The sequence below is a fragment of the Rhodnius prolixus genome, unplaced genomic scaffold (assembly GCF_049639745.1).
Source record: "Rhodnius prolixus isolate KJV_2025 unplaced genomic scaffold, Rpr scaffold_10, whole genome shotgun sequence".
Lineage (NCBI taxonomy): Eukaryota > Metazoa > Arthropoda > Insecta > Hemiptera > Reduviidae > Rhodnius > Rhodnius prolixus.
In genome coordinates, this window is record NW_027411615.1 from 7,513,664 (window position 1) to 7,540,693 (window position 27,030).

The 27,030-nt window shown below is 30.9% G+C and overlaps 3 protein-coding genes across 30 annotated transcripts in view; 1 reads left to right on the forward strand and 2 right to left on the reverse strand.

Annotated features, from left to right (window-relative positions):
• The window catches only part of LOC141457320 (cytochrome P450 307a1-like), a 58,400-nt gene extending 51,492 nt beyond the window's left edge, over positions 1 to 6,908 (reverse strand). For 11 of the 20 annotated variants that reach the window (XM_074134104.1, XM_074134144.1, XM_074134137.1 and 8 more), the window contains exons 1-3: positions 6,347 to 6,486; positions 5,631 to 5,778; positions 1,102 to 1,322 (exon numbers count right to left, since the gene is read on the reverse strand). The gene's annotated coding sequence lies outside the window, so the exon portion shown is untranslated. Of the gene's footprint in view, positions 1 to 1,101; positions 1,323 to 3,452; positions 3,681 to 5,630; positions 5,779 to 5,872; positions 6,007 to 6,346; positions 6,487 to 6,520; positions 6,657 to 6,767 lie in introns of those variants that run through there. The other 9 variants (XM_074134146.1, XM_074134140.1, XM_074134136.1 and 6 more) reach the window with 6 other exon arrangements.
• Positions 6,909 to 7,061: 153 nt separating this feature from the next.
• LOC141457321 (uncharacterized) lies at positions 7,062 to 11,259 on the forward strand. Of its 2 annotated transcripts, none has more exons than XM_074134149.1 (8): positions 7,062 to 7,192; positions 7,285 to 7,412; positions 7,556 to 7,664; positions 7,749 to 7,975; positions 8,048 to 8,163; positions 8,237 to 8,483; positions 9,165 to 9,745; positions 10,772 to 11,259. In XM_074134149.1, the coding sequence occupies exons 1-7, from the start codon at positions 7,153 to 7,155 to the stop codon at positions 9,666 to 9,668; spliced, it is 1,371 nt and encodes a 456-aa protein (XP_073990250.1). In that variant the 5' UTR covers positions 7,062 to 7,152; the 3' UTR covers positions 9,669 to 9,745; positions 10,772 to 11,259. The 2 variants fall into 2 exon arrangements, with proteins under 2 accessions (XP_073990250.1, XP_073990249.1); XM_074134148.1 differs by having other exon boundaries at positions 9,165 to 9,741.
• The window catches only part of LOC141457319 (kelch-like protein 17), a 35,055-nt gene continuing 17,783 nt past the window's right edge, over positions 9,759 to 27,030 (reverse strand). For 6 of the 8 annotated variants that reach the window (XM_074134092.1, XM_074134094.1, XM_074134095.1 and 3 more), the window contains 14 exons: positions 21,605 to 21,662; positions 16,935 to 17,074; positions 16,755 to 16,851; positions 16,052 to 16,173; positions 15,780 to 15,894; positions 15,295 to 15,401; positions 14,799 to 14,915; positions 14,422 to 14,635; positions 14,203 to 14,347; positions 13,684 to 13,784; positions 12,823 to 12,978; positions 11,738 to 11,993; positions 10,780 to 11,013; positions 9,759 to 10,201 (listed from right to left, as the gene is read on the reverse strand). In XM_074134092.1, coding sequence (XP_073990193.1) covers positions 10,782 to 11,013; positions 11,738 to 11,993; positions 12,823 to 12,978; positions 13,684 to 13,784; positions 14,203 to 14,347; positions 14,422 to 14,635; positions 14,799 to 14,915; positions 15,295 to 15,401; positions 15,780 to 15,894; positions 16,052 to 16,173; positions 16,755 to 16,851; positions 16,935 to 17,074; positions 21,605 to 21,641 — 1,839 coding nt within the window. In that variant the 5' untranslated portion in view covers positions 21,642 to 21,662 and the 3' untranslated portion in view covers positions 9,759 to 10,201; positions 10,780 to 10,781. Of the gene's footprint in view, positions 10,202 to 10,779; positions 11,014 to 11,737; positions 12,008 to 12,822; positions 12,979 to 13,683; positions 13,785 to 14,202; positions 14,348 to 14,421; positions 14,636 to 14,798; positions 14,916 to 15,294; positions 15,402 to 15,779; positions 15,895 to 16,051; positions 16,174 to 16,754; positions 16,852 to 16,934; positions 17,075 to 21,604; positions 21,663 to 26,845; positions 27,028 to 27,030 lie in introns of those variants that run through there. The other 2 variants (XM_074134096.1, XR_012460310.1) reach the window with 2 other exon arrangements.

Here is a 27,030-nt window from a genome sequence, read left to right on the forward strand (position 1 = left end):
AATTCATTATTTACCTAATAAGGTTTTGTAAATTAATGTTATACAAATTAATAAAAATAATATGTAAAATACGTTCCAGGGCCCTGAAGATGACGTAGTCCCTAGTCGAAAGCTCAGCAAAAATAAAGAAATGATGACTGAAATTAGCATTATTCTATCTTCCTATTATATTTGGTAAGAAATATGACCTTTCTTACCACAGTTTACATACAATTATAATATGTGTTATATCCTAAATGAATAGTTTTAAAAAGTAAAGTGAATGTACTTACTTCACTAATCAAATTCATCCTGAACAATCATAAACACCTTTCACTCACACAATCACATCGATTTGTAAAAACCATTTTGTCGCCCTCAGGGAACCTCAACAAGAAAATTTCAGGTGAATACACGAACATTTTTACGATTCCAATATTTAATTTCTTCTTAGGGCGCGAAAGAGAAAGCAAGAACTACCGCTTAGAGATAATGCCCTCGTTAATGTGAAATAGGGCAGCCATTAGGATTACCCAACGTCTGCAATGAGTGTCCATCACCCTTATCGCACTAAATAAATTTTCCAAGAATCATTCAATGATTTCCAAGGACAGTATTTCCGTAATAATATAATATTAAACTATTTTAATGAATTCCACAAAAAAAAAGGTATTCATATTAACTTGACATTCTATACATCCGGGCTTATCTCCATTCTCTGTATAAATCAATGCTAATAGAAACGATTATTGGAAGGACGTTCTGACGGGTGGGCTGGAGAGTGGCCCAAGTCTTTTTGTTTTTTTTTCTTTTCTATTTATTGTAGTCTAAGTAGAGAATAAAATATTGGTTACTGTTGAATATATCTGTTACTTTATTTTCTTACTTTTTTACTACGCTGGTGGTAACAGCATCCAGTCAAACTTTAGAAATTTAGATTTCTTAGGTAATGCTGTTATTAAAAAACCCAACTTTGAGACAATAGTTAGTTACTTATTTGATAAGTTAGTAAAGCATTTTGCATGAGAATTCATATAACTTCGCATTTCTTACGTGATAATATAATGATAATTTATATATTTTACTCGAAGGATTTAAATATATAAATATATTCTGTCATACCCTACACTTGTTGACTGTCATCCTGCTTTTCCAAGCATGGAAGGATTTCTTTATATTTAGTTTTTAGGCTGAAAAATTAAGAGATCCATTTCCTTTTTTTATATGCTATTTCTACATTACGACTTCCAATGTTGTCTGGTTTCTAGCTAATAATACGTCTTCGTATGGAAATATCTGACAAGCTTTTGTGATTATGTTTCCTTCTTTATTTCTGAAAATCGCTGCAAGAAAAAAAGTATGTGTAAGTTTCAAGTGAGATTTATCTACAAGATCTTTCCCCTATGGTCGGGTCACATTTTCAAAGTTAAGTTTTTTCCAGTAATACATATTTTGGCAAATGCCCCGAAAAATATAATCGAAGAGTCTTTTAATGTCATACATAAGTTTATAAATACATATATGAATATAGTTATTACTTAGACTTTAGATAAAAATTACATTTAAGAGTATCTGGTGATTTTTTTTTTTTTTTTTTTCTATGGATTGTTAAGCCTAATTCCTCTATGGATGAGTTTCCAAAACCAATACTTTAGTCAAGTTCCTCTATCATAAACATCAGTCGACAGGATATTTATCCCCACTTTGTTCATACCCTAACAAACTCTTCAGGACTTCTCTCCAAACCAGTTTTGCACCCCCTTCTTGTTATCATTTTCCAAGATCCTCCATGCCAGGCCATGGTAAAGTGCACTTAGAGGACATGGACTTACATCCATTTATGGTTTGGAAAGAAACGTATGTAGATGTTGTTTTCAAGGTTCACTAATCTCCTTTATTAAAAAAAAAAGTATTACCAAAAAAGTCTAGTATTACCACCACTCTTTTCCTTACCAAAACTCTTAAGGTCCTCGTCAAGCTGCGAATTTGTACTAAATTTTAATTTTCCTAATTGAAATATTAGGTGAGCATGATGTTTAACTAGTTGCAGGTTTGTCCTTTCCTTTTTACCCTGATTCCTATCCTACCCTCTTAATCTTTCTCGTTCCTCACTTGTTATGAAGGTTAAAATGTATTATACATTACAGTTCATTATTTATTTTATGTATATATTTATAAAAATAAATATTTATTCAATTCATGATGTTCAACAATTATCGAAATCCATTTTCATGAAAAAAAATATACATAAAATCCAGAAAACAAATCATTCAAGAGATTCACATATGCGTAAATTGTGTTAGTAATGAGAGACGGAAGCTTAGAAAAAGTAGAATTCTCTAAGCCAAATTGATTATTAATAAACTTCTGATGAAGGTTAAAAATTCGAAATTGGCCAGTAACATAGGAACATTCGAACTACGACACATACAATCAGAGATGTTATCTAGCACTACGAGCCTGACCACTTTTCTAAAATTGTTGTAGTTTTCTATATGAACAGTTAGTGCATGAAGTAACAAAAAAATAATCACAAGTTGTTTCAAGAAAATCGCGGTAAAGTAGGGAAATCGTTTTGGAAATTCACAATTTTGACTATGCACAATATTGACAACCCAATAATATTTTTAAATACTACATGAGTGGGAGAACCCTATATTACACAGAAGTAACATTTTAAGAGCAAGACTAACCATTTCTCAATCCAAAACTGGTCTTAATCGAATTTAACTGGAAAAATGTTCCAAATAAAAGTTGTAGATCTATGAGAATACAATTACATTTTTTTATCAATTTTAAAGGAAATTGTTGGAACCTAAAAATAAACAAACAAACCCAACAAATAATCATAAATGTTTAGATAGTGGAAAATGGAAAAATGATAATAAGTACTTGAAAGACTTTGAAGGCTAACTTCTTATTAGGTTCCATGAGAGTATCGATATGTACACCATGCCTACTTTCATCATTTCAGACAACCACTTTTGAAATGCCACTTGGACTCGAGACCACAAAAACTTGTATTGTATTCGGTTGAAAACTCAATGCAGAAAATGTAACGCGTTCGCAATATTTTCTCTTATTAAGAGTATGAAAAAGTAACCATTTGTGAGAATTGTAAATATACGGTTATTATTATTATTTTTTTCTAATGCTCAGTGATTTTGCAGTTAAACTGGTATGTTATGAAATTAGAACAGGATAATGCTGCAAAACCAAATTTTCAGCAACCTAAGATCTGTTATAATTTTATATTCAATTATTTTATATGAATTTAGTAAAATGCAAAATGTCTCTGCAAGTCTAAATGTTTGTTCTAGTGTGCAGTAAGGTTGATAAGAAAATGATGTTGGAATAAGCCAAAAGTCTTAAAGAAATGGCTTCACCACTTCTATATTAGTTGTATGTTAAAGTTTTAATCTGAAAACTATTCCTTAATAATTACGTGAAAATTAAATAAAAATTAAACTCACTTAATTTAAAAATGAATCCATCACAGAAATATCTTGATATAACAGGGAAAAAACTAAGATAAAAAAAAAAAGGTATGAAAAAATCCCGTCCACGAAAATTCTACATTATAAATTAAGAGCAACGCTATTGTATAGTAAAGTCCAAAAACTACACCAAAAATCCAAAGATATCCACGTAAATAGATACATTAGCGACAAACTTACACAACAAGACATTATGTTGTTATATGTACAACAGCTATCTAAACAATACAGTAAATATTACTTCATAATTTTACAATAAATGTATATACATTTTACGTAATTAAAATCCAATTACAACTGTATTAAATTACAATCTAATCAGCATTTTATAAAATAAATTTTTAAAAAAATCAAAATTACATTTATTGTTAATTTATTAAAACAATGTTATTATACTTTAGAATTTAAGGATACATTTTTATAAATTTTATTGAATTCAATTAGAATATTTATTTTATTTCTGAGAAAGATGGACGCAATAAAAATTAACAACAAATATTAATTTAAAAATGGGCTGAATCTGCAATTAAGTTATTTAGGTCAACTGTTTGACATCATTCCCAGGCTTTTCTTTATTAAGGAAATTCATTATTTTCTATTATTAGAATAATTTTTCCTCCGACGCTCCGGTATCTCCCGCCACTTTATAGGATTATTTAATTTTCTGAGCTGGTAGTAAAAATAAGTCTGCAGCTTTATTTTGCAAGTTGGATGTCGAAGAGTTTAAGAAATATGCTGGGATCATTAAATTCATTCAAGTTACTACTTCCTTAAACAACTACACCAAAAATCCAAAAGTGTAGTGCGAGACAGAAACATAAGAAAAGTAGAAATCTCTACAAAAAACTGATTAATCTTCCTCTGATGATGTACGAAAGTAAGAAACTGGTCAGTGATACAATAATTATACGCGCTACAATGGATAAAATGAAACATAAAAAATTAAGCTCGAAAATGTGCAAGACGACAATACTTCCTCTAACGTGTAGAGATAGTAAGATCATTTGAAAAACCAACGAACTGGAGAAAATCAAAATTTTATTTCTTTTGAAACATTAAATTTATTTTAAAGGATGATATCAAACTAAAGGCCACTCTTACTAAATAATGTAACACTAATAATTATTTACATAGTTTATATTTGAAGACGGTATAAGGCTAGTGTAGAGATGACTAACAAGTAGGTGTATTCAAGGTGACCCCAAAGGCACATCTGAAAGGATAATCAACGTATCCTGTTGCTTCTTCTTATTTTCATTGGATTAAAAAACAAAAATCCTCGCTTTATGGAATTTAGAAAATGATTATTTTTGTAACCATTACTAATGAAAAAATATCTAAAAACCTAATTTGTAGTAATTATTTTACGTTAATTCGGAATATGTGAGTGATTAATAGTAAATTTAAAGTAAAATACATGAATCAAATTGGCCAGAAACCACTCAAAATTACACCTTTTAGGTAATATCTGGCACAAATTATAATTTACATCTCTGGAGCTTTCGATCTGCCTCTTATTAGGTAGGTGATATGTTGTACACTCTGCTGCAGATTAACTAAGGTGTAAGAAATGCCGTTGGGGAAGTGCACTTGCCACAGTTTTAAAGATTTTGGCTCCATCCAGATTTCCAATTCTAACTAATATTAACAATCTTTATATTGATAACACCCATTTTTCACAAAATAGATAGGGCTTGAAATGAGAGTTAGCAATAATTGAGTTTGCAAATCTTAGCCAAATTCCAAAACTTGCCACCTGTTTAGCTCTCACTCACAGGTAAACTAGGTAGTTTACTAAATCTTGTACACTTCAAAGAAGCCTTTATTCAATGAACAAACACAGAAATTTAAGAGATAGATCTTTTAGGACGCGATGGATTTGGCTGCGCTATACTAATCAAACCTGAGATGAGAGGGTGTCTTTTAATGAATTGTACTGCCTGATTCCTTTTACTAAACCCTTAATATCTAAGAGTCAGTCTTCCAAAACCCTCAAGTTCTCGAATTTTCTCCCCTATTTTCTTTCTTTATTTAAGCAAAATGAAAATAGTAGATTATTTTATTAAATTTTTTTTGTTCGATTAATTGAAAGTCTTCAAAATTTGAAATTCTAGCATTGCTCCTGATTTTTAATAGGTAGGTATTAGAACTAACCAATAAATTGAACTACCATTCAATACAGAATGTATACAGAAAGTATGTTGACTTCTCCAAGAATCCCTCATAACAATTTTTCTGGGCAAAAGTTTCAAGTCAATAAGATTGTGGACTCAGATTAGCCATTTTGAGAAAATGTTAAGATCTGAAAACAAAAAAATTAAAAAAGTGTTACACAGTACATTTCAAAAATAATAAGATGGATCGTACATTTCAAGAGCTAGTACAGGCATGCATACTCATTTCTAATATTTCAGGAAAAACAAGTACATTTTTAGAGGTTCTATAAAAAGAGAACTGTATCGTAGTTAGCTAAAAGTATGATAATTCCACTTTGAAAATTTAGTGAGCTGAGACAAAGATCTGTTACTCCATCATGTCTGGCCCGATGATGCATGCAGAGATCATATTGTATATCTGCTGCAGGTGTGGCAGATCAAAGAGTTGAAAATATTTTTAATTAATAATGTTTGCTAATATGTTTGAATAAGTTTAAATGCAGAAGAGTGAATACTGAAAGACAGAAAGACGAGCGGAAACGATATATCAAAATTAGTAAAAATTAAAAAAATGTTTATTATTTCAGGTAGGTTTTTTGTCCATTTACTAATCAGATGTGGGCAGAGGTGGGTTAATGAGTTAACATAATTTACTTAATTATCTCATTAATCCCAAACATCTGATACAAAATTTAAGTTAAAGCGATGGCTTACATTTAGTAATTTTGTGCTATTTACAAATCCTCAGGAATCTCGGATGAAAAAGCTGGTGGATACCTGGTCAAAATGCGAATGCCGTTTAAGTTGAAAGTAACAAAAAAAAATCATGAACTTAAAACACATATGTATGAAAGCTACAGATAAAACTAACTGGATTTTATAACATACTAAGTGATAAAATCGTCCACCAACACAACGAATTTTTAACTTTTCCTTCAGCCAAATAATTTTATAATATAAAGTAGCTTCACTTGATTTTCTTGTATTTTAAGTAGTATCTGGGAGCAATAATACTACTAAAAAAGATATTTCTAAAACTTCTTGGTTCTTGTTCTCGCCATCTGCCAGGTAACATACACGCACATTCAATATCACAAATCAAAATTTTGTAAAGAGGAATGAGGAAAATTCTCACCCAGATCACATTGCTGAAATGGTATTTTCTTTAGAAGCAATCACTTAGATGACAATTTTTTAAAGAGGTTGCACATCAGGAGAATGCATCCAAAAATACAAATGAACGTCCATGGTCAAAAAATATTTCCTGAGAAGAGCATCTCTGCAGCGGATAATTGAATCTAATGTATATATTTATAATTTATACCTTGGATTAGAGCAATGACAATTTTTTTTTTACAAATAAAAATGGAGAATTAAAAATTTTGAAAACTTAATTTTCGTAAACTCGTTAAAAAAACAAGTCTTTTAGATAAAAAGGTTATGACGGTTATAACATTCAATAAGAGCTAGATCTTTAAATTTTTAAATTTATGCTGTTAGGAGGATTCTAGATTTTACGCATGACGAAGATGGAATCTAGTACTGATTTTAAAAGTTTCCGTAAGTTAATAAGCAAAAATAACTATGTATTTATTTAAAAAAAATAAATAAATTTTTGCTACTTTTTTCAAATAGACGCTTTAAAATTTCAGTACAAAATATTTATCTGAAAGTGTGCATTGCAGTGGCAATTTCTATTATTCGATCAAAACCAACAAATTTAAGTCTTAATGAATATGTAGAAAATATACAAAACGCTTGTTTAAGAGAATGGCAAAATGTAAGTATTGGTAGGTGTAAAGAAACTTCTTCAGAAGAATGTGATTTTCCACCTAAAAATTATAATGTATCATTTACCTTGTGGGAAGTCTCATTGAGAATTTTAGCAAGTATTTAGTGATTATTATATTATGATATTTACAGACGAATGAAGTTGTATCCTTTGAAAACAGAATAATTTCAGTGCAGCGAAACAATGTTTTGAAAGTGATAAATAATTTATTACCATCCTGCTCGTACCAGGACGACTCAGGTACTTTTAAGAATTTAAAATTTTTATAATGGACTAATTCTCAATATGCATACTTAATTTTTCTGAAATACATTTACATTTCAGATTTGGGTTCAGAAGAATGGTTTCCTAGTATAACTGACGACATTAAACTGCCAAAAACGTTTGATGGTTGTGACAGTAGCAGTGATAATGAATCATTAGCTGATGATAATGCTGAGTTCATGCGAGCGCTGATCAAATTAAAATTTGCTGTAAATTCGCGTAAAACTTTAATCCTTAAGCGCTCAAATAGTACTAAACAAACTAATTTGTCATTACATTCTCTGAAGGTACTAGACTATATTTCTATGCATAAATTATGCTTATTGTTACAGTAGATTGTTACAATTAGATTTTTCCAGGAAATCGAACCCATTCCTAATAAGACTTTTAGTAATGAAATAGATTCTGGGCTAGCAAGTATCGAAACAAGTGCCAACACTTGCGAATATAGAAGTTTTTCTACTAGCTTACTAAGGTTGTATTTTTAGCTAAATTTATTAAAATAGTTTTATTTGGAAATGTATACTACTTTAAAATAATCGTTTCAGATATGTGACTAATTCTTCAAAAACAGACATAATTGTAGAAAAGTGTTTGCAAACAGTATTCAACTACATAAAAAATTCTTTAACGAAACATGCTGTGATATGCTTTAATTATTGGAAAGATTCTATTTTGGAAAATATATTTAACATTCTGAAAGAAGTTTCGTTTGATGGCATTTGTTCAGATGCAATAATTTCATTTCTTGAGAGTGTGCTAGAAAGCATCTGGAACAGCGAGGACATTAACAAGGTAACATTTTTTAATGTTACCGACTGTTTGGCCGTTTGTTTGGAAATTAAATAATTGTAGTGAAAAGTGATTACTTTGTACTGTCCAGTAACACGTTGTTTAACGAGGTTTTTCCTATGTAACAAGTCCTGAGTTTACTGCTTGGTAATAAACGTACAGAGAATCAATTGTGCAATTGTGAAGTTCAGAATGAAATTTCCTGTAAATAATAACTCTTAATTATTGTTTCTCTACATTTGTTTAAGATAATAAAATTCTTTTTCACGATAATAATGAAACAAGAGTCTATACTTGAAAATTTTTCTTTTAATTTTCTTAGGGTTCTCTGTTTGAATTAGTTCTACCGAAATACTGAGCATAAAAATAAGTGATATTCTCAAAAAAGATCCTTATCGAATACTTTCTTATCATAGTTATTGAACTTACTTGCTTAGCTCTGATTCTTAAGTAGTCTTTTAAAAATCTTTCGGTGGTTTTACGAAAAGTGATCATAATTTGGGACATTAAAAGTTTTTGACTGGCTGTTTGGTATTAACCTGTATTAATTATAATTATATACACTTGAGTACTTACGACTATTTTCTCCTGGTCGCTGTTGCTGAAGACTAGTTAAAGCTTAATCAATACTATTAAGTATTAGTCTTGATTGTGACATGCCAAAAATTGTTTTGTTTCTTTCAGCACATCGATTGGGAATATCAGTGCATAATGTTAAACGAATTGTGCTGCACATTAATCATATGCGAGAATACATTGAAATTTTTAATTAATAAACTAAATACTGCAGTAGAAAAAGTAAATGAAATGAAAACAACACTGTTAAAAACTAGTGATCAATATTTAATTGAGAAAATGCCACATTTTATTGATATGACGTCAGTATTGCTACTAAAGTGGAAAAGATTTTATGATAAACAGACAAAATCGTCAAGTAATAATCTTGATAATAACGAACCAGAGAAAGCTATAACGAATATATGGAAAAAAAAATGGAATGTCGAATTGGATAATATTGAATCAGAAGAAAATATGATTAAAAATTGGAAAGAAACTTTTGAGAAATTGATTGTTTGTACAACTAAGAATTATCCCTTGATCAGTCTCATGACTGTCGATCTCGTTAATGTTGTTGATTCTTTACTAGCGGATAGTGTTAAACTAAACAATGCTAATATAGAAGATTAAAAAATATATATATATAATTTTTACATTCTCAAGAACACATAAATGAGGAAACTGGAATCTGGAAGGTGAAGATGTGAGTAAGTTAAGTACTATTTTCTAATATTTATATTTGATTTGTTTTTACAGTATTGTTATAAATAATGTGACAACATACAAAATATTAACGGAATTCTGAATAGTGAAGTAAGCAAAATGTTTTTTTTTTAAATGCACGTTAATACTGAAACGAAATTGTGATAACATAAATAAATCATTTATTAGCGGGTTTAATAATTCATTAAAGTCTTTTAATTTTGCATTCATTCATATTTAATATAATACTATCTGTTTTAAAAAATCTCCTTGGCCCCCTTTGAATGGTGATTGCATAAAACATGAAGGGGTTTCACTTATTACTAAAACTAAATTCATTAAAAAACGCTAATATTTCTTTTTCTTTTTTCCTTTTTGTCAACAACGCCCTTACTTCGTCTGGTTGTTTTGTAGAGAATAGCCCTGAGAGCAATGGCAGTAGTTTATTCAGTTAACATATTCTGAAAATAAAATAAGAATATAACATAAATCTTAGTACTGCAGGGTTTTCTAAAGTAAGAGTCGCAAACTCCAAAGGAGTCACTGAGGAAGTTATTACATTGTACCCCTAATAAATAAAATAGGGAAGGGATTAACTGAATGGTTAGTGCTTTCGAGTTCCACGCACAAATCCCATGTTAGAATCCAGTTGCCCACACCTAGATTTTTCTCTTCTCAACAGTCTCATGCAACTCATTGCCGAATAATGGGCAGAGTTTTACTAACGAGAGATTACTGCCCGGAGGCCAGCACTATGCAGAAAAGTCTAGGGCAGATTACAATATTTCTTGTACATCTATTGTTAATCTTTTGATTTAATTACAGCATTAGAAAATACCTATGTTTAAGCAATAAAAAGAAGATCGTAGATCTAAAATGTTTGGAAAAAATACATTAATTTTTAATTTTAAGTAGAATATTTTTGAATACCCATAAAGAATTTTACAAAATTACATATCATTTATAACTATTTTATTTGAATGTGCACAAATTTTAACAAATGCCTGAGATATTACTTTATGTGAATCTAGGAAATTACCCTTAAACTATGGTTCTTGGAGCAACAGTTTGATTTGGTGCTACCAGAAGTTCTAAGTTAAAGCATTCCAACAGTGAAGCTCCTACTGAGCTTCGCCTTGCCATCATTGAAGCGACTACTGTCCATTTGTTTAATCTAATGTCATATCGTTCCACGGAATTAAGTGAAGATGAACCATCATTTCCACCTAACGCTATTAAAGTACCTTCGCAGTTCACAACTTCATGCGTAGATCTGTGAAAAAAATAAAAATAAATAGAATAACAAAAATAGATTTGTTCTTAAAAATAGGATTGTGAAAAGATACATGCAATTTTTGCTTTATTTTTTGAAACAAGAATGTATCTATCTAAGTAAAATTGAATGCAAAAACTTTTGTTTGATGATATTATAACTTTATTCTAGAATTATTGGAATTAAACCATTACATGTTACTCAATATTTTTGTTCAAAAATTGTATAATAAAGTATTTAAATGAATTCGATTTTTCGATCAAGTTTTCCAGTACTATTAAGACTTCCAGTGCAATATTTGCTTTATTTTGAGAGCCAAACTATTAAGTCAGTAGTGCCCGGCAGTAATTCGTACGATAAACAGATTTAGAAAAAGCCCCTTTATCTCCAAAGGGATAAAGGAGCACATTATAAGTGCGCTGACCAAATCTACTCTGAGCTTTAAAAGTCGCAGATCAGTATTTAGAAGAATCAACTTTCCACGTCGACATATTAATTTAGTGCAACCGTTGCAGAGCTTTCGCCATAACTAAGGGATTCTCTTTCCCAAAGTGTTCGGAATTTCAATTTGGCCAAGACTTCCATAATAAGGAAGTAAGTATAAATAAATGGTGTACAATAAATAAACAAAGAGTGTACAATAAGTTCTTTAGGCTTGTCATTGTTGTTCTAATACAATTTCTACATTCTAAATACGGAGCGAGTAATTTAAAAAAAAACTCACCTTCTGGAATGCATTGGAGCGATTGCTTCCCAAGTATTACGTCGAGTATCGAATCTTTCACCACTAGCCATGCACATAGTACCATCATTTCCTCCAATACAGTACAAAAGACAGTCAACAGCTGCTACACCACAACTAGATCTACGAGTACTCATATTTGGCATACTAAGCCACTTGCCTTCTCTTGGATCCAAACGTTCAACGCTGTTCTGATAGTTTGTAGAATCATAACCTCCCAACGCATATATACAATTATCTGTGGATTTATCCCTTAAATTAAATATGTAAATCATTATATATTTTTTATATATGTTTTTCCACACTTTTAAGGAATTACGAATTTTACATTCTCAGTTACATGAATGGAGGTCGTGTAAGAAACCACTTTTCCTTACTACAATAATTACTCTCTCAACTGTCAGTTACAATCGTAACTGATATACATACATCAACTGATCATAACAGCCCTACTATAGCACACAAATTCATCAGAATAAAAGTGGTTGCAACATGCGAACAATTCGGGGAGCATGATTTCAATTTCTGAGTTTAACTCAGTTACCTAAAACTCCCCCTTAAAGCTACGAGTATTTTGCCGTATCAAAGTTTTATTTTCAAATAAAATTATGCGATCTTATATATCCAGTTAGCGCACAAAGTTTAATGCAAATCCTTGGAGCTCATATAGAGTTTACAAATAAGTTAAATCATGTTCTGTAAAATCGCGTACCTATTAAGGTACATATTTCACAAGCACATCGCTTATTGTCAGGTTACCTCCATCTAAACTTTTTTCAATATAAGGAATATGAGAAAGAAACTAGCAAACAATAATTCGCGTCAAGCTAAGGCTTATCGCACATTAAATTAATCCATCCATCCGTTACAATGATCCGTAATCTACGATTTACAATGTTAAACTGATAATCTGGCATTAAGATTTTTCTATAAAGTTAAGTGATAAATCTAGCCATCTTGTTGTTTGGATGATATATTTGCTTTTCTCAAATAACATTCAGCAATATTTAGTTCAACGACATTTACACAAACTATTAACAATTTTTAAAGAAATAAAAATAAGTTACCAACTACTGCTACTCTGCAATATCTTCTTCTAGTATTCATAGCGGGACATGAACTCCATACCCCAGTCAGTGGATCGTATCTTTCTAAACTACTAAGACACGATGCGCCATCGTATCCCCCACATGCATACACTAATCCATCAAAACTGCAAATGCCTAAAATAAGGAAACAAAATAAAACATAAATGATTGCTTTTCTTTAATTTAATTTTCAAGATGTAAGAAAAGTCTGGCATTTTTCACCTTACAATTTAAAAATGGTTTGTTTCTCCCTGACTCTCGAAATGTAAGCAATCTTTTTTTTAGTAGGTCCTCATTGATCTGTGAGCTAATGGTTCAAAGCTCTTCTGATACTACTGCTATCGTAAGAGGCTGAACATTCAAATATCTCGCTTTCACCTCCTGTGTTTGTAATTTTTTATTGTAAGAAGTGTGTCATGGAGAGTACAAGGTGGAAATAAGAGAGCCATAAATGAACGCTAGGTGAGGACAAAGCTTCAAATTCAATTTTTCGATCTAACAATTAACATAAGGTCTTGCAGAGACCTATTGAAGAAAATTATTTTTTGGTCTTATGATAGAGAAATTTTCCGATCAAAACTCGTTCTACAAGCCGCTGAATGGCTTGCATTGGCTCATGATCAAATTTAGAGAACCATTTTTGACTGTTCGTATTGTTCGAGTGAAATATCTTATAACTCAAATAAAATTTTGCTTAAATCCTTATTTATACTTTTCGTAAATTTACATTAAACTGAAAGTAAAAAGGATACTGATACGAAACTGTTGGAAACTGAAGAGAAAAAAGCAAGACTTTTGATTCACCCCATTTATGGAATAATTTAATAAAAAGGAAAATACCTAAACAACTTCTTTTGGTCCCCATTGAGGTTATACTAGACCAAGTATTAGTTTGAGGATTGTAACATTCAGCACTTGCCAGATCTGAAGCTCCATCGTAGCTAAAAATAAAATTATGAATTAAAAAAATACTATGCGAAAAAATAATGGATTTTTTAAACTAAAACTTGCACTCTTTCACCCCCAGAACTTTGCACCTAACTCTCACCTATTTACTTAAATTTAAATGTTTCAAATTTATGAAACTGATTTTCCTTTTTTCAATCTAAACATTTTTTATTTCTTTAAAAAATCTCTTACTTTCTAGGATGGACAAAAGAAACAGTATGTAGTAGTAAAAGAGATGAAAATTTGATTTTGAGTTGTTCATGATCAAGTAATATCCTTTCCAATTTTCTACCTCGAAAAGTCTTTAATTAATCCAACCAAAAATAAAAGTGATTCTTTATGAAAACTGGGCTGGTAAGAGAACATCGCAATACGCTAGTCTTAGCTCTCTATTAATACAGAATTACTCACCCTCCAACAACATAAAGCATCCGTCCAAGTCCAGTGACACCTGATCTACTTCGGCGACAAATCATCGGTGCAATAGGGAACCACCTGTCTGCCCGTGGATTGTACACTTCACATTCACTATGTATAGCAAATAGACTACCACCTCCTGTGTTTTTAAACAACATTTAATTTACAGAAACGTTGAAGAATTACTTTATAGAAATAAAAAAAATATTATACCTATAGCAAAAACATATTGCTTAATTCCTTCGGGCCTACGTTGTGAAGTTCTTTCGCTAATTAAAAGTGACCGCTGTTCGGGAAGTAAATGATATTTCATTGCTTCAAGTAATAATTCCTTACATTCTGCACTATCCCTAACTAAGACCTCGGAATCAACCGTAGACATCAAGAAGTCTCTGGACATCAGCGGAAGTCTTACATGGCTTAATAACTTAGAACAAACATCAATAAATATATTTCGTTAGAAAAAAATATTTATTTTAATAAACAATAATATTGAATAAAATATTTAACTACAAATTATTATACATGAAAAATCTGCTTCAATTTGTTTTCACTAGCTATTTTTGTTTTCTAAAATCTAAAAGCCATACCTTTGCTATAAATTGGACTCTATCTGATACGCAATGTTTCACCCAGTTGAGCACTGCCAAAAATACTTTTTCTTCGGACGCAATATTGAGTTGGTTGTTCGAAATAAGCTCTTCTACCTAGTCAACGAATTAGCATGCATCATGCAACTTAATAACAAAATTTTTACTATCTTTGTCTAAAGTTGAATAAAATTTAATGCTATTCATCTTCTAATATTTTAATGTTATAAGCGAAAAATGTAAACTATATTTTCTTGAATAGTTTTAGCAGAACGAAATAACATTATTTAGTAAATTTTGCTTTTTTGGTTGGTTAACTAATTAATAATTATTCATAAAAAAGAAAACTAACCTTGTCAAGCTATCAAATTAATCTGAACTTTAAAAATAGCTTGTAAATATTTTCAGCCTAGAAAAATACTATCACTAATCTAATATGATTTCCTCCATCTAACTGAAGACAAAATTTCATCGAAGCAGAATAAACTTGAAATACCTCTGAGAATGGAAGTAATAGAAATTCTTCAGTATTCATAACTTCTTGAAAATTTTGCAGCGCAAATCTGTAAGATTTATTTTGTAGCTCTGTGCATCCGTGAGCATCTGAAGTTAAAAAAGGTAAGTTTAAAAGATTTTTTTTTTTTAATCTATTAATTTTTATAGTAGAAAAATTGTTTCTAATCAATTATATATTTGAAAAAGCTAAAACCTAACAGCTGCATCAACTACGTCTATAGACCCCTATTTGCACTGTATGATGTTCCGGCTGTTGATGAAAATTAAAAGTACCGCTTAAATTGTTAGGGCCTTCCTAAAATACCTAATAGTTACCTAATTACAATAATTAATTACAATAGTTATTATAATGTAACTAATTCACAAATTCTTTATTTTTAAAATAAATTTGATTCGATAAATTCTGTTTTAATTTAATTAAACGCTTTATTTCGTATTTAAGAATATTGAATAAACAAAATTTACCTGCAAAACTTCTAATTCCTAAACAGTTTGATGGATGAAGTTGTTTTAATAAAAATTCACAACACGCTTCTCTTACTGAACATATTTGCAACAAACTTGATGCTGGTAGAAGTACCTAGATTTAATTCATTCGATTAGATTGCACACAATAATTAACTAACATATAGTAATAAACAGCATTATAAAATTGTATTAGTTAATAATCTAGTGGTATATAAATGCTTTCAATTTGCACAACCTAACAAAATGTTAATATTAACATTGACATTGACCTGGACATTGTCCTCAGTAATCAGGATACCTCCTGTGTACGAATAATCTACCAGTAGTTTTAAAGCCATTACATCAATTTCATGCAGAACCACTTCCCTAGATTGTCTTTCTGCCATGTCATCTATTATCAACATAAAGAATTCATTATATTGAGAAATGTAATGCTAATATGTTGACTTTAGACATACAGTCCCCTTTGAAAGGACTTCAATTCAAATTATCCCCTTAAATAAGTTTTATTTTGAAGGTCGGAAGAACTTTCAACTTATTTTCAAAGAATTTAACACTATCGCTAAAGATTTGCTCATTTTATTTAAACGAAAGAAAAGATACGCTCCAATACAATGAATATATTGAATTGAATGTCAATTGTTAATATTTACTTTAATTAAGGAAGAACTAAGACAATTTTTTCAGTACTCTAAAAGAAATAAATTACGGATTTTAATAACTGATCTTTTTGTGTTTTCTTTACTTTTGACTTCCAAACATAAAGATAATTTATTTGTACGTAAAATGCTAAATAACTAGCAAATCATTTTTTACATTTTTAACGTTTCTAATTTTAATTTACCTGTTGTACTCTAAACTTTATTTGGAGGCTCAATAAAAAAAAAATGTTAATTTATAAATTTAACAGTAGCATTGAATTCCCTAACTATTAGGTAAAAATATTGAAAAATAGTTGACTTTTAAACGTACCATTAAACATGGCGAAGAAATAAGGACTAGTTGAGGCTAGAACAACTCTATGCGCTTGAATGCAAACATCTCCTACTTTAAGTGTGATATCGGTCATCTGCAAATTCATGGAGAAAAAAAAAATTTAGATTCGTCAACACTATGGAAGGTTATAATATTACCAAAATTTAAACCAAAAACCTGCGTATTTTGTCTCATTCTGTTGATGGTGTCAAAGGCGACTTTACAGTGATCTTGAGTACTGTAGAAATGTGTGACAGCCGTTTGTCCGTTGCTGTTGCATAATTCCTCCACTTCCATACCCTCAGTGGATGAATCATCTGAAATTATATTGATATTCACTAATATTAATGTTGAGAACGTACAATATTATTCAACATTTTCTTCTTTCAAAGAAAGAAGTGCCGGTTACTTTCCGATGTAACAAGTGCAAAAATATTGATTTTACCTTTATTTATCTGTTCATTAGTGGGAAATAGTTGCTTTATTGTAACCCTATTTTTCCATTAGCTACGATAATATATTGTTTAACTTATTAACTCTAAAGAAATTTAAATTGATTCAGTTGGCCTTTGGACCGACATACATTTCACTACTATTGTGTCATTGTACCAACAAATTTTGTTTTTCTTTAATATACTGTTAAAAATTACCAATAGTGATTTGTTTTATACCGTGTCCGAGACTAAACTTGCCTCATCACATAAAATAAAATTAAATGATTATGTTGTATGTAGAAGAGACCGCATCTGAGACTCATCAAGGGTCGGTGAAGCGGCTCGATTCTTGTAAGGTGGATAAAGTGGAAAAATTTACCTCGCCACTGAAATTTTTGTTTCCTCTGCCTGTCTTATTAACAACCCGCTTTGTAGAAACATAGGGAACTAGAACGTTGGAGTTAAGTACCGACATCGAAGGGGCGAGAAACGCTCTTAGTTAAAGAGAGCTTCCAATGTTTAGGTTTTAGTAAAAATGTTCTCTTTGTTTAACTACTTGATTTTGATCCTTTTATAATTGTAAATAGTTAGGAGGCTACAGTGTAAATTAAAACTCTATAAGAAAAGCAGTATATATGTATATTTTTGAATAAAGTATCTTTTCTTAAATTGACTGAAATATAATCCAATTTATTATAATTTATTATGGATGTCCTGTCTAAAGTTTACCAGGTGCAGTGTCATTATCAAGTAATCGATAAACTGAAGGTGTTATTATTAGCATTAAACTGCCTGGCAAAACATTAATGTAGAAATCGAATTTGTCTAAACTAATTAAAATACAACCCTTTTAATAAATAAATACATATATAAAATCAATATTAGCTATAGAAGCTTTAATTCAAGCAATTAAAACAACGATATAAATAATTATTTAAAATTTATTGTTTTTTATTTTAAAAGATGGAGGAGGCATTTTTTAAATTATGTTGTCCACAGATGAGCCAAAATTGAATTAAAACATTAAAGAACCTACGACTTCCAGTACAGATTACGTGTTCAATTTTTAAAAAGCTTTTAATTGAGCACATCAAAGGATTGGGCTCGGCTTTGTACCACCAAACTCTTCCATTCCACTCTACCTCATCACCAATATCTTCCTTAATCAAGGTTCTTTTTTTTTAAAAAAAAATTATAACCATCACGTCTACAATAAATTTAATTTTTATTACCATCCTTCAAGAACCCAAGAATTTCTTCTTCTAGTACCACCACACTCTCACATTATCCCTCATCCAGCAAGGTTTTTATAGATCTACATTTCATTTTGTTCCCTTTAGATTCTCATTTCAATTCCTTTTGTCGACGGCCTCTACGTCATTCTTTTTACACTGGCTACTGTAGTACTGTACCAAACTTTTAACTTCAACAACCTCACTAAGTTTTTTTCTTTTCCAAATTTTTAAGAAGTCAAAATTTATAACTTTTTTCTTTTTTGTATTAGTCTGATGAACTTTACTGAAAATTTAAGTCACTTTTTGTAGCCAAATTCTGTTGGATTCCTGTACGAGAAAGTAGGCCAGCCATTTCTTCAAGGAACTTGACTAACTCATCAATTATGTACTTATATAATATCTCTAATGTCCCTACATTACTGTTAGAGTTTGATATTGATTATAAGGAGTTGATGTATTTAACTAAAATTGATTTAGAGTTTGCACTTTGCCACTCTACAGATGCGTACATTCAATAAACAATTCAATGGCGTTATGACCATCTCATCAATCTACAGTATCGATAAGAATGGTAAATTTCTAATAAAAACTTGATCTGCCAAAATGGCAATGTCTTCTATACAACATTAATGAAACAAAATGAAGGAAAAAAACAATTTAGTCACTCGTTATTTAAATTTTAAAAAAAAAAAAAAAAGCAAATAAGTTTTTACAACAGTCTAATAATAGTAACAAGGATAATGATAGTGGGCAATCAAGATTTCAATTAAATCTACCAGGGAGGGTCATGACATACACGGAGCAACAAATTTACTTACATTAGTTCTTTCTACTAGCTCACTATTAAACTTTATTAGTTCTATCGCTAGATGTCAGTGTAACCCCACTAGAAGCACTGTTACAATTTCTGGACTGTCAGCCAAATATGATTTTATCATATGCCAAAGCCTTTTTTAATTTCTATCGATTATCTTTTGAATGTTACTTAGAAATAAGAATAATAATTTATAAAATTTTAATAATATATAAAATTATAAAATTTTATTAGTGCCATTAAGTGTGAATACTAAATTAAAGGGCGAAACTAAAGAGCAAATTACTCACTTAAAAACTCCTTTATTTATATTTCCGTTTTATACTCTAATTTTGGATTACTGTAGATTAGTTAATTGACATGAGTTCACTACCAAAAAAATGAAATACGTGAAATGAAATTTTGCATTAGCTAAATTTTAGGCACTAAGCAAAGAAGGACTATCCATCAGCAACTCGGCGATTTTCATTCGCTTATGTACTAAGGTGTTATATTGCGATATAATATTGAAGTAGTTACTTATTTGGCACAAATTCCATGTCTAAAGAAAATTTGATTTAAAACTGCGATAAGAGGAAGTCGTGAGAGTAGTGCTACATCAGATTTTTTTTTTTAAATTGAATAATTTGTGGGGAAGTCAGGAAGATCTGTGAGTAGCTAGGGATGCGCTGACAATACAAAGTCTTCTATTATAGCTATGCAGCACCTAAATACCATACCACTTTCCGAAAGTAATATGAGTTAACATTGTTTAAAAAACTAAGCAATGGGTTGCTCCTTTTTCAATATTCAATTTAATTTATCGTTCAAACTATAATACGAACGAACAATGACTAATGGTTGACTATCGAAACACAGAACCACGCGAGGCTATTGTACTCATAAACACACCGTCTACTCCCCCACAACATACGACAAATGGAGTGAGCAGGCATTGTTTACTATGGTCGATATAACGTCTCACCTGTGCTGTCGGAGTCAACATACGTGGGTAGGTAGACAACCTTGTCCAGCCGCGAAAAATACTCTACTGGGTGAATGCCCTTTACGTTTTTAGCATTTCCCAATTGTTATATTTTAAAAGTTCCATTTTTAGATTTTTAGTACTAAATAATAGTGGAATACACAAATACAAATCTGCTGTTTATACTCACACGACTTTTTCTTTTTACAATTGTTTGGAATATAATTAAAAAATTTTTAATTATCACTAAAAATTACTTTTGCCAGAAAATATGGAAATAGAAAAGACACGATATATAATGCTTAGTTTTGTCATCTACAAAATATTTTTAAAGAGAGTGGTATAAAAATTAACAATGATTTAAAGAACAACTTTAAACAATTAACTCTGCAGGCAATACTGAAATAATTCATAATTCTAATTTTTCTGTCCGAAATCATCCGGGCACCAATTAGCACAGTGGATTCTCACTCTGAGGACACATGAAGAAGATGTATCTGGAAGGCAATGGCACCTGTAGATTCTGTGGGGAGATAGTAGAAACTTCGATTCATTTTTAACTAACTGCGATTCCACTATATAAGGAAGGGTCCTACACCTGGGAAGTTATCTCCTTGAAACCTTTTCAAGTATCTGGTATTTCTTAGATATCTAGAACTGAGGGGAGGAAGATGTTCTGCAGAGACTCGCTGGTCACCAGTAAGGGAGCTAAAATAGATCTTAAAAATTAGCAGTACGTTTTTTTACCCAGGATAAAAAAATCTTTAACAATCGGTGAAAAATTTAACAGAAATTTTAAATTACATTAATTTATTTAAGAAGGTGTTACAGTTGAGAAGCGATTTCCTGTTTTCTAAAATGAAAGAAGGATTAATTCCCTCGCTACTTCTCCTTGTGAAGGGTCTTTACTAGATTGGACCGATCATCCCTTATCGTGTTAGAGCAATCAGCTTGATAACATTATCTCTCACTCACTGATCAATAGAATTCACTCTTACTATCTCTTATAGCTGTCAAGGGACATATTGCAATCGTTTCAGCATTTCCAATTGGATTATTTCTATAAAATGGATGATTTATAGCCCTCTAAGGCTGAAAATAATCAGCCTGACAAGTTATTAATGCAACAGGGGAGGTAACTAATTCGCGAAACTGCTTTGTTTCTATAATTGACAATTTTAACTTAACATTCAATAACTTTATCAGGAGACATACTCTTTCCTGAAACTCTACATGTTTTATGTTTTAATTAATGTTGTGAAATAATTTCAGCTAGAGAAAGTTTAACGATCGTTTCCCATCAGTTTGTTTACTTTCTCACGCTACAACGAGGGAAGGCGATCTGGTATCTCTTGCTGCGGTTCTCGAAAAAGAAAATAGGTTCACAAATGAAAACTCACTTGGATAGCAAATATTCCTGGCTACCGCCCCCTTCATCTTCACATAATATGGTGCGACCTGCAACAAACAAAATTTAAAGAATTAGTTTATTCATAGAGATTATTATTATAATTAAGAGTGCATCAACAATTTGAGGACATTGACCCATTTCCGACGAAAAATCAAAATCGTCTCATACAACTGGAAAATAATAGGAAGTAGAAATTAATTCTCATTTAGTTGATCGATATGTTTCTCAGGAAATTTTTGCAGCCGTTTGATTCTCAAACGTAACCTGACCACTTGGTAAAAACCTCTTTTACGTTCTCGGGGTCTCTCAAAATTATATTTCCGTTAATAAAAAAGCTGTTGGATTGTCAGCGCGGTAAGAGAAAGTGAAATTAGGGCATGAGTTAGCCTTTGTTATAAATAATTCTGCGTTTTAGACTGAACGCTAAAACTTGGTTACTGTGATATGAATAAAGAAAACCAAGATAAGGTGAATGTGTCAGTAGGTGAAGATGTATCGAACGGGCGTGCACCTAGATAACAGACCAACTAGGTTCTGGCCTATTCACTTCTTATAAGACATACGCCAAAATTGTACTACATTACCTAGTGCTACTAAATCATTAAAAATTTAAATTAAGGTCATTAATAACTATGGTTATGTAAAATTCTCTAGTAGGAGTATCGTATTTAGATCGAAGTAACTATTTTCATTTTTTGGAGTTATAAAAAGTATTTCACATTAAAGTGTATTTAATTAGGTATAATAATAATTTAGTTGATTTTATTCGTTGTAGTACGCCTCATATTCACGACCGGTTTCTCATTTTTTTTCTCTATCATTGGTAGTTTAACCAGTTTGATGGAGATGATTCGACTTCACTTATATGTCCGTCTCGCACTATGCTTGCTGACAATACTAAACTAGAAAAACTAATTAACACAGCAAAATTGAAGTCGAAATCTCTACACCAACTAATTAGTGATGATGGATGAGTCTAAACTAGTCAGAAATATGATAAATATGCGTTCAAAATCCAGGATATTATCTCTAGCACTGCGAAGTTAACCACCTTTTTTTTTAATAATAATAATAATAAAATTATTTGAACTATAGAGCCAGCAAAATAGTATAATTTAAAAGAATTCCGACAGTCATTATGGCTTTAAAACGTGACATTTCTTCTATTTTTCACCATCAGTAAAGCAATCAATTTTCATAATGGCAAAAAGTCCAAATTTCAATAAATTCACTTAATCTACAATTACAGAACAATAGCACACTTTCTTTCCCAATTTGCTTTTGAAATTTAAACAGTTCATCTCTAAGTTTACTTACAGTAAAAAACTATTTTCACCAAAAACAAAGTTGTTCTGTTGACCGGAAAAGTAAATAGATTGAAAAATTTCCGAGCACTGATAACCACAATTTGATGCGCCTTCATTAAAACAAACAATAAAACAAGTATCAAGTACTTTTCATTCAATTACAGTAAGGTAAGTATAGCAGGAAACTAAATAAGTGGCTCCTTAAACATTATTTAATTTGCTTCTATATAAAGCATGCAATATTTATGAATGCCTGTGTGCTATTTTCTAAAAATATACACAAACGCAACTAGCATAACAATTAAAAAAAAAGTGACAAGGCGATATTAATTACGCAGAAGCCTTGATAATTACTTTCTCCTCCTATGATAGATTTATACTTTAATTTTTAGAGTTTACTCAAAAGAACCGTTTTTACCTATCTCCTTCAGTTTTTTATCATATCTTTTTTAACCTAATAAAATACAGTGAAATAATTTGGATAGTAGCAGTGGACAGAATCCCTCAACTACAAATTCAGTAGGCACTTTTAAGTAAATAGCAATACTTGGATTTCGCTTAGAGACATATAAAGTAAATTTAAATCTAAGCAATAAAAATTACTGCAATTATAGAGATGAAATCGTGAATATTAGGGATTTTCCAGTATGAAAAATAAGAGAAATCCCTAGATATTACAAAAAATTTAATTGATATGAATGAAATCTTATTGAAATGGTATATTACTGGTTGATGAACTGTAATTATAGGAGATCCGTTAGCTTTCTTCCACTCTTCACCCAGATTTACTTCATAACGTTTAACTTCTTGGCCGCAAAGGCTGCACCATAAAGATTCTTAAAGTGTAGCGTCAGGAGACTGTACGCTGACCTGGCCTTGCTCAGTACACAAAAAAAGACCTCTCCAACATCAATATCGAGTTCTAGTTCTTTATATTTTTTTCTCCCCTCACCAGCATAATGGATCTCCACAGTGTTGCCTCTGTAGGTTCAATCTTCGGCATCTCAACTGAGAGCGCAATTGGTCAATAAGAGAATCTACTTTTATAGAGCAATTATAGTGGTTGTATTTTCTTGATTTGAGAAATGACACACATCTAACGATTTCAATATCTACCATTAAAATTGTTTAGAATAAATTAACCGCACGAGTACCTCTTTCAACTACAGTACATCTTTTTTAAACGTCAGAGGCCGAAGGCCCTCTAGTGGCAACTGGAGACGCTGGCGTTGAATCTGAACAAGACATTCGCATATCTCCACATCGCAGTACGTGCACATGTTTGATTTAAATCTTTTAATATCTTTTAGTCATTCGACAAAAGACCGACACATTCTAAATGAAATAGCAGTTTACATTTGGCGCACTTACGGTTGAAATATTTGTACTATACGTTAATACACTTTCTACATTTTGCCATAGCAGTGATATTTAAAAATATTTTTGTTTGTAACAAAAGATAAAGTGACTACTATTAGGTAAACTAAGCAATGTTGAACAAGAGAGGAATTCAAAAAAATTGAATCACCTTACTGCACCCTTATAAATTTTAATGTAATTAATTTAATTATAACGAACTGACACCAGTTCAACCTAAAACAAATAGTACAAAATATAGTCAATAAATGTGATGTAACAAAATTTCGTCCAAAAACACTAAATAACTAAAAGAAAAATTAAATTTAATACGGACATGATGTGAATCAGTCTGAATGTGTACATCTTTTGCTTAATACGGGAGGCATACTCGAAAACCTAAGAAAAAACTTTTTAAAAGTTTCCAACCATCCAAAGTTTGAAAATGTTTTTAAATACACTATTATTGCTTCCATTATTTCAAGGAAAAATTTACACTTGCCGAATTAAATTCTCACAACGTCAGTGTGTATGTACACTTTAGAAGTACTTGTTAAGTGCTGGCACGATTTCTTAATAACACTCAATTTTAATGCGGAACTCAGTTATTAATGGTACATTGCCTCATACATTTTCACAGGTTCAATGGCAGTTGATTTCATTCTATTAGCTTTGAACTGTGCTAGTGTTATTTGCTCAACTATAGTAATTTGTAAAATAATTTAAAATGTAGGCTATCACAGATTTTGCTTTATTTTTAATTTAATTTATTTTTTATTAATTAAGCTAGCTTTAGTGTTACTAATTTTGATTTGATTCAATGAATTAGTATAATTAGTATAATTAGTATAATTAGCGTTATTAGTATAATTTAGGTCTCATTAAGCTAAATTGAGATACCTACAGATAAATTATTTTTTGCAAAGTCAATGTACAATTAAAACTAAAACCTGTTATCATATTTCTAAAATCTCTTATGAGACTAACAATTAAATACTAAAATGATTTTTAACAGTATATACCCTGTAAAGTCCCGGGTTTCAATTGGAATACCCCTTTCACTTTACTGGAAACCATTTATTATTTGCAGCAGTGTAGTACTTTTACCCGTCCGAGCGCAGTACCTGCTTGTTGATACTGTCCACGAAGATGAAGCTTAAACAGTAACATGAAGCCACAAAGGCTTAATATATGTATTTATAACTGCATGAACCATTCTTGAAGGGTTTGCATTACCTTGCATTGAAATGTACAAATTATCTACCGATTAAAGGGTTCCCTTTTCAATCCACTCTCACATCGACTATATCAGGCGGCACCAAAACTTTTTGCATGCTCACAGATGTGTGCTATAATTAAAATCTACATTTTATTTACATCAAAATATACACACACAGACTGAAACGACATATAATTGAATTCTGTTTTGCGGCAATTCTATTTTTATAACAGATTATTCTGAGGTGAATAGCATCAGCCTCAAAGCAGATGAAGAGGAGTTCAATTACATCTCGGAGTACCACCATACAACATAAAAATGTTCTACAGTAATTGGAGCACTCGGTACAGCGTATAGTCTAGATTTGAATATAAAAAAAAAGTTGTAAAAAAAGTAGATTAAAAAAGGTGAATAAAAAGTTGGGTATGTGCTATTTGTTGATTAAAGTATTGTAGGGATAGGCATGTTGTTCCTCTACACTCTTTTGTCTTTCATTTTTTCTTTTCTTTCCTTATAGTTATTGTTCAAGATCTGGATGCAGTGAACACATTCCATTACTGTTATTGGAGCACCCTTTGAACTTACTCGTACTTAATGATGTGATATTCTATATCATTTTTTTTTTTGGCAGAGCACTTCCTGATCCAAAAAGATATCGAAAGAAACGAAATCCCTAGGACAATCTTCATTTAATACTGTCAATCGGCCACAAGGCCATCATTGTTTATCAAGCAGCACCAACAATAATCTCTAATAATCACAGTAAAACTACAGCCTCAAAACAGCAGTAACTACTGTGGCAGTAACAAGCTTCAACGTTGCAAAACAAAGGGGAAGTATTTAAATTTTGCAGGAGTTAGGGAATTCCTATTTGTAGGCAACCTACCTATGGTACATCAAATTTTGAAATTAGACTGACACGTTCAAGGTTTTCTAAACCCTTCTATAAATAAGTAATGCCGTTTGCGTCTAAGCCATAATATGTTTGTTAAAACTGAGAAATAGCATCCCACCTGCCTTTCCCGTTATAATGTGTAATGAATATTCAACAGTGGAAACGAAATAACCAAAGTTCACCTGGTGTCAGTTCTTACATTGAATTTAATAAAATATATTATATTATTTCATTGAATAAGTAAGTAGCTGGCATCAAGTGGCTGATAATAATAATTAAGTTTCAATAAATCGCCTGACCAAAATCTGTAAAGGCTACTAAAGCTTAGAAATAAAAATATCAATAAACAAGGACACTTTACAATTATTAAACCTACTGAATTAGCATTCAAATCTATATAATTTGAATAATTCATTGCAGATCATATCGCGAACAATAATTATAGCGGCTTACTCAAGTTCCTGGCAGTTAGGAGGCTGTGGATGTTAAAAGACAGAAACTGCGGGCAATGACTCTCTCTAAACCTGTGTAGAAGCAACAGATTATCGATCGAAAAGCAGCGTGCACATTACAGACCATCGGCTGTGGCGGCTAGTTGAACCCAGTACAGCCCACTTGACCATCATCTTTCCAAATAC